At 58.0% G+C, this 7207-nt stretch overlaps 1 protein-coding gene across 1 annotated transcript in view; it reads left to right on the forward strand.

The window, feature by feature from the left end:
* LOC101651594 (guanylate cyclase D-like) overlaps positions 1-7207 on the forward strand; it is an 87017-nt gene that overhangs the window by 69158 nt on the left and 10652 nt on the right. Inside the window, exons 13-15 of the mRNA XM_013006188.1 lie at positions 1142-1305; positions 2109-2301; positions 6621-6690. Coding sequence (XP_012861642.1) covers positions 1142-1305; positions 2109-2301; positions 6621-6690 — 427 coding nt within the window. The remainder of the gene's footprint in view (positions 1-1141; positions 1306-2108; positions 2302-6620; positions 6691-7207) is intronic.

Raw genomic sequence — 7207 nt, forward strand, 5'->3', positions numbered from 1 at the left:
TGCCTTCCCTTTGGTGCCATGGAGGTCGTTCTGTACAGGAGCATGGTGCTCAAGCAGACGGTGTTTTTATAACACCGCCTGGAAGCCTTTCGAGGGACAGAGCCTGTCAGTGGCCTGTAAGGTGGCGAGGAGGGTCCTGCCCCGAGTGAGGGGTCCATGGTAGGAAAGACTTCTACCTGAGCCCAGTGGCAGAGGTGGGCACAAGGTGTATTCAGCAGGCAGAAGAGGGGGAAAGAGCCTGGTGGTGCATGCCGAGGTTCAGCATGTGTCTGCTGACGGAAAGGCTTTTGTTAGGCACCATGGGCCAGCTGCAGCTCGTGGCCACTCGGTACACTGGAGGGAACGCTGCCTGGTCCCGTGCCACCCACACCATTGAGCAAACCGGGGTGTGACCATGATGGAGACATGTGGCCAGGCCTCTCTCCTTCAGAGCCGCTGCGTGGGTTTGATTTGGTGAGCAGCCGAGCACTTCTCCGTGCATGGCACCTGGCCTCCTATGTTGCACCACTACTTTCCCTTGTCTTAGGATTTAAATATGTTTTTTTTGTTTTTGAAACAAGGAGAGGAATACATAAAGGAGTAAAAGCAGAAACAGAATGCACACAAGCACACACAAGGATTTCTTGGGAAAATGAACTTTTTCCAGGAACTTTTTGAAACCCCTTTGTATAAAGTATCCACATATATTCTACCAATTCCATCCACCATCCCTCCCTCCCTCCTTTCTTCCCTCTATCCATCCATCTACCATCCATCCATCCATCTACCATCCATCCATCCATCCCTCCCTCCATTCCTCCATCCACCCTTCATCCATCTCTCCATCAACCACCCATCCATCTGACAAATCAGAAGGTTTATTCTTATAGGGACAGTATGTTAGGATTCTATGCTTGGCACAGTTCTTTGTGAAGCCCACTCTCGGCTGCTGACCCCACCCAGAAGCAGCCTGCCCTCTCACAGCCACTCATGCCTTTGCCTCGGCAGAGCCATCTTCCCACCATTCCTCCGTCTGCTCCCGGCACATCCCCGCTCCCCCAGGCACGACGATGTCTGGATTACTCCAGTGGCCCCAGGCCCCAGCTCAGGCCCTGCTGTGCCGACCTTCATGCACGAACAGGGATTTCTGTTCCATTTCCAGTTCAAAAGCATCAACCAAGGCAAGAAAACTAGTGTGGCGGACTCTATGCTCCGGATGCTGGAGAAGTACTCCCAGAACCTGGAGGACCTGGTCCAGGAGCGGACTGAGGAGCTGGAGCTGGAAAGACAGAAGACGGAACGGCTGCTGTCGCAGATGCTTCCTCCGTGAGTGGCCCTTGGGGCGTGATGTGACAAGCCTCAGCGCTGAGCCTGGGGCCTGGGACAGAGGAGGTTACTCAGTGAATCTCCTGGGACTCATCGACTCCCCCATAGCTTGGTCATGCAACGTATTTTCCCAGAGCCCTTCCCATGTGCAATGGTCAGCCTTGGCTGCCAACCTAAAGCGGGGCCCTTTGAACGCACCCGGTGGCTCTGCGGTAGAAAGAGCCGGTGATCTGCTCCCGTTAGAAACGACTGCTTCGAACCTCAGGGAGGCTGTCCTGCTCTGCCACCTGGGGTTGTTATCAGTCACAATGGGCTCCAGAGTGCCCGGCCACGGCCGCCATGTCCTGGACACCATGCCGGCCACACGTGTGCTAAGTGTGGGCGGTCTCATCCTCTGGGGAGAAGGGAGAGGCCGCAGGTCCACTGTCTCACTCCAGAGGGAGAGATGTCCAGAGGCGAGGCCCCCGAGAGGTCTCCATGGTGAAGTGCTTAGTGGGGAAGGTTGGCAGTTAAAACCCACCCAGAGGCATTTGGGAGACAAGTCTCGTGACCCCCTCCTCCCGAGGTTGCTCACATCCTTGAAAACCCCACGGAGCAGTGGAGCTGGGCACACCTGGGGTGCGACGAGTCCACCATGTCCAGAGAGGGACAGGCATTTCCCTGAGGGCAGCCAGCACCCATCGCATCCCGCGACGCCCAGCCTAGATCTCCCTGCCCCCTAAGTCCACCCAATATCTATCTCTGGTCTCTCGTCTGTAAAGAGCCCTTCCATCTTGTGACTCTGGCCCCTGCTGTCCCTTCAGATCGGTGGCCGAAGCTCTGAAAATGGGGGCAACTGTGGAGCCCGAGTACTTCGAACAGGTTACCATATACTTCAGTGACATTGTGGGGTTCACCACCATCTCCGCCCTGAGTGAGCCCATTGAGGTGGTGGGCTTGCTCAACGACCTCTACACACTGTTCGATGCCGTCCTGGGCAACCATGATGTGTATAAGGTGAGGGTACCAGGGCGCTGGCAGCCACCAACCTGCCTTCTTGTCCTGGTGTTTATTGACGTGCTTGTATTAGTGAGTCATGGCTGTGTAAAAACAATTCCAAGATGCAGTGACTTAAAACACTCGATCCTGGCTCACGACTCTGTGAGCTGGCTGGAACGTTCTGGACTTGGGTGAATTCACTCATGCGCCTGCGGTCAGCCGTGGGAGAGGTGAGCTATGCCTCTCCTCTGGAGCCTTGGCTGGGACAGTTCAGCCTTTGGACACTCACCCTGCAGCTGGGGTGTTCCCCAGAGTGGGGCAGGTTTCTGAGAGACAGCAGAAGCTCAGGAACCTCCAAGACTTAAGCTAGGAACCGGGGTTCATTGCTATTTCTGATGCATTCAATTGGTCAAAGCAAGTCAAGTCGCCAGGCCAGATTCAAGGGATGGGGAAATAAATCCACCTCCTGACGGGAGGGAGAAAGACAGGCTGTCTACTGCCGTAGAGTTATAGTCACGGAACTCACAGGGGTGGTAGTCCTACCCTGTCCTATAGGGTCACGATGAGTTGGCGTCAATGGCAGAGAGTTTGGGTTTTGTCCTAATGGGAGGAGCCACAGAGCTGCATTACAAATGGTGTGCATGGAAGAAGGTAGCCTGGACTCCCGTTGCAGGCCAGCACCCACGGTGCTCCTTCGTCCTTGTCCATCGATGCCTGTGGACATCTACCCATTCCTTTAAAACCTCTCCCTCATCTGGCCTTTCTGGGCCAGGCCCTGGGCCAGGCAGGGGCCCCTCCAGGAGCTCTGAGCCCCCTAGAGAAAGGATGGGGGCATCCTCCAGGGAGAGTCAAGGTCAGAGGAAAGTGGAATGGGCTGTGGGGGCCCAACGAGGAGTGTACCGGTGAGGAGGATGGTGGGGACGTGGGAGAGAGGAGCAGGGGCGTGGGGGGAGCCTCCAAGACCAGCCACGACCTGGGCGCCGCTCATCCCTCAGTCCTGACCCCTTGCTTTTGCGTGACTTTGAGCAAATGGTTTCCCCGTTATCCCATCTGTCAAGCGAAAGAATGACTCCAGCCCTGACGGGCTCCCAGAACTGTAGGAGGGTCCTGGCTACCCCCTGCCCCCGTGGAGTGTTGTGTCAACCCTGAGGAAGTGAGGGTCAAAAAGTAGAGTCCTGCTCTCTACTTTTCAGCTCTGCTCTGGGGACTGTCCTCCCCTGGCTCTGCCCTGTGATGAGCTTCAGACACAGTGGAGGCGGGGAAGCAGGAGGTCCCAGAAAGTCACACTCAGGTCCCTTGGCCTTCACCTTGGTCCGTAACACCCTACCCCCACCCCCCACATCCCCTTCCAGCCACAGGACTCTGGGGAGGCAGGGGCAGGCTGGGAAGGATGCCTAGGCAAGACAATTCAGAGAGGGCGGCCAGCACCGTGAGATGCCAGGCACTGCTGACTGTATGGTGCACATGACCCTGACAACAGTTTCCAGCCCTTAGGGGAGCTTCCTGTGTGCTAGAAGCCAATGATGGATTAGCCCATTGGATTTTCGTAAGGTGACACACATTTATTTCATAGCTAAGGAAACTGTGGGGAGAGGAGTTCATGGTTGTGGATGTTAGATTTGACTCTGGGCATTCTGGTGTCCAGGTCCCACACCATGGGGGTCCTCAGGATAGAGCCAGAGAGTCATAGTGGCCCACCAGCCCTTCAGGAGCCTGCCTCTCTTGCCACCCTACCTGTACCTCTGGGCACACCCCTCTGCAGACCTCTAGAGTCCCACACCCGCTTTACTCTCGAGTCACCAGGTCTCCTTGACGCATGCTCTTTGCATCTCAGGAGCTCTGCGCTCCCCTGCGCTCCTCTGGCCTCAGTTTCCCTTCTTTGTCCTCTGAGAGCTTCTGCTTGGTGTTCTCATCAGCCCCCCTGGGCAGCACGTCTGCATTCCTTGGTGTCCACCCTAACCCTCTCTGGCCATGCCCAACACCCTGTACACTGAAGGAGGATGACACCGAGGGGCACAGCTCGCCTGAGGTCACACACCAGAGCCAGAACAGGGGACCACAGTGCCCAGGGTGCTGTCTACCCCACCATCCTGCCCGGCATGACCCGTGGAGCCCCGAACCCCTGACATTCCCAGAAGGATCTTCCCGCGCCCCCATTCCAAGACCAGGATCCCATGTTCCCACCCCGGCCTTTGCTTCCGAGGCCATGTCCCTGGGGCTGGTGGAGCTTCCCTCTTGCCTGCAGAGCCTCCCTGGCCCGGCGCCCAGGACAGATTCCTCATGTTGTCTCGCAGCCGAGCCCCGTGCTTTGATGTGTTCCCGAGTCCCCGCTGGGCCTGCGTCCTCCCCTCTGCTCATCTTTTCTCACACACGGGTCCCTCGGCTCTGCGTCACACCTTCTGATGTGCTCTGAACCCCGGCCAAGACGCCGAGTCACATGCAAGTGAGCATGGCCCTCATCCCACGCCAGATGTGGGGGAACCAGAAGCCTGCTCTATGTGACATGTGAGAGAGTCTCTTGCCACCCAGCCTGCCACCTCAGTTTCCCCTCCAGCCCCGACAGGATCTGGTTACTGCTCTTTAATCCTGTCTGGGCTGGGAGGCTGGCAGGCAATCATCTCTCGGTTCCGCAGGGTCTGCGAAGCCCTCCCCGCACCCGATGAAGAAGCACTTGCTCAAGCAGAACTCCAGAGCCGGGTGTGGGCTGTGAAGGAGGAGAGAGGCCCCCTGCCAGCCTGCCCTCCCTCCCTCTGGCGCTGTCCCGGGCAGCTCACTGCGCCTCACCCAGCCCCGGGCCCCTCCTTTGTAAACCTGGTGCTTAGGATCATTCTGAAGATTAAGAGATGTGCGGTTTTTCATCCGTTCCCCAACCTCATGTCGGGCACCTGCCACGTGCAGGGGAGAGGCCTCTAGCTTAGTTATGGACCCTGCTGGCCAGACGATGTCTCACCTCACTCTCCCAAGGCCCCTCAGAGGGCTGGACCAGGAGCTCCATGTGCTGACGAGAACACAGGCGCAGAGAAGGCAAGTGACTGGCCATAGGTCACTTTGCAGCAGGGCAGTGACGGCGTGCGAATTCACACCCGTGTCTGCTAGTAAGCTGACCTTTACTCTCACCACCCCTCTGCACCCTCAGTCTGCACACAGGGGTAGGGTCCGCTGTGGCTGGGGCCTTGGAGAGCACTGGTCACTGTTCTGCCTTTGGGGGACATAGGGGTGATGATTACTGTTAGGAGCCACCCGAGAGAGAAACGGGGCGCCAGGCAGGCAGAGGGCTGCGTGTCGGCTGGAAATAGTGTTTGGGATGAATGGCCACCGTGGGCTTTTCACTGCCCCCTCCCCCACCTCATCTGGAGCTTGGCCCCCAAGCAGATGCACTGTCCTCAAGTCACACATGACCCTGGAGAACTAAGGCCAGCTGATCTCAAGGCTGGGACGGTGATGCGAAGGCACAGCAGGGAGATGGTGTGCTTGGATGGTGAATGCCCACCCCCGCCCCGTAGTAATCTAGCCTTGATGGGCTGGGAGCAGTCCAGGATGGGTGAGAGGGCTTGGGCTTCAGGGAGGGAGAGATGACAACACCTGCTGGGGACAGGTGACCCTAGACTTCCTGAGAGGGTCCTGCCCTGGCCCTGAGGGTGAGCAGAAGGAGGGGACACCTCTGAACAGGACACTGATGGGGCTGGCCCTGGGTCCCTGGCCTGGTAAGCCCAGGGATCGGCTATGCCTGCAGTGGGACAGGAAGGGGCAGGGCAGCACTGGCTCAGGGCTGGATGGACAGGGTGCTGGCTGAGTCTCTCCAGCATGGCAGGCACCAGGGCCCGGGGCAGGAAGGAGGGAGCAGGGATGGTGAGGGGCAGGGACGCTGCTGCAGAGGCAGGCTGGCCGGGGCAGGCCCTTGAGATGCAGATGTGAAGGAAGTCAGTCGGGAAGTGCTGTACACCACGGAGGCCCTTGAATGCCAGGCCAGGGGGTGTGCGTCTGGGGGTGCACTTTAGGTCCTTGGCCATGATAAGGAGCAGGAGTTGATGTGATTGGAAGGAGCGCTTCCTGGAGGTGGGGAGAGGGTAGTCCGGGTGAGGGATGCACTGGGGAGCTTAGGCTGCAGGGCACAGTCCCCGATGCTGTGCGTGGGATTGCAGTGACCCCATGGGCAGGGAAGGCACTCGTGACCGCCCACCAGGTGATAAACAAAAGGGGAGGCTCTGCTCCCCAGCTTTGTGTGCAGAGGATGGGGAGGGCGTAGGGGTCAGTGTGGGAGCTGGGGCTGTTTAACCTGAAGAGCAAAGGGTTGGGGAGGAGCGGGCCACGATTCCTTCACGTTGTCGTGTCCCCAGACCCTGGAAGAGGGCCTGGGACAGAGAAGGCGCTCAGGAAAGGTTGTGGAAGCAGGACTGGAGTCAGCAGGTGAGAGGCAGATTCTAATTTAGAGAGAAGCGGCCCCCTCAGAAAGGAGGGGTGCTCCCATCAAAGGGGTGTGAGCAGGTGAGAACAGTCCCGGGGGCTGGGGAAGACAGGCGGTGGCTTTGAATGCAGGAGATCCTGGGATCCTGTCTTCTCTCCACCATGAATTGTTAAGGAAACAATGATAGGTGAGCGGCCCTGGGGGTGATCAAGAAGCCACCTGGCCCTTGAAGGCTCTATTGCAAATGTCCATCTCATCTAAGAAGAACCTGAGGCTCCCCCAGGTAAAGGGGTCCATCCAAGGTCAATGGCAGAGCCAGGCTTTGAGCCTGCACCTGATTCCCAAACCTCCCTTCTTTGTATCTTGAAACACCAATAGGACTTGGAAAAGGAGAAGCAAAAACCAAACTCCCCGCCAACTCCAGTCAAGCCAGCTCAGCGCGACCCTAGAGGACAGGGTAGCACTGTCCCCGGGGGCTTCCAGGACCGCAAGTCTTCATGGGAGCAGACAGCCCTGTCT

The sequence above is a fragment of the Echinops telfairi genome, unplaced genomic scaffold (assembly GCF_000313985.2).
Source record: "Echinops telfairi isolate 266 unplaced genomic scaffold, ASM31398v2 ScPeMD7_1713;HRSCAF=2227, whole genome shotgun sequence".
NCBI lineage: Eukaryota > Metazoa > Chordata > Mammalia > Afrosoricida > Tenrecidae > Echinops > Echinops telfairi.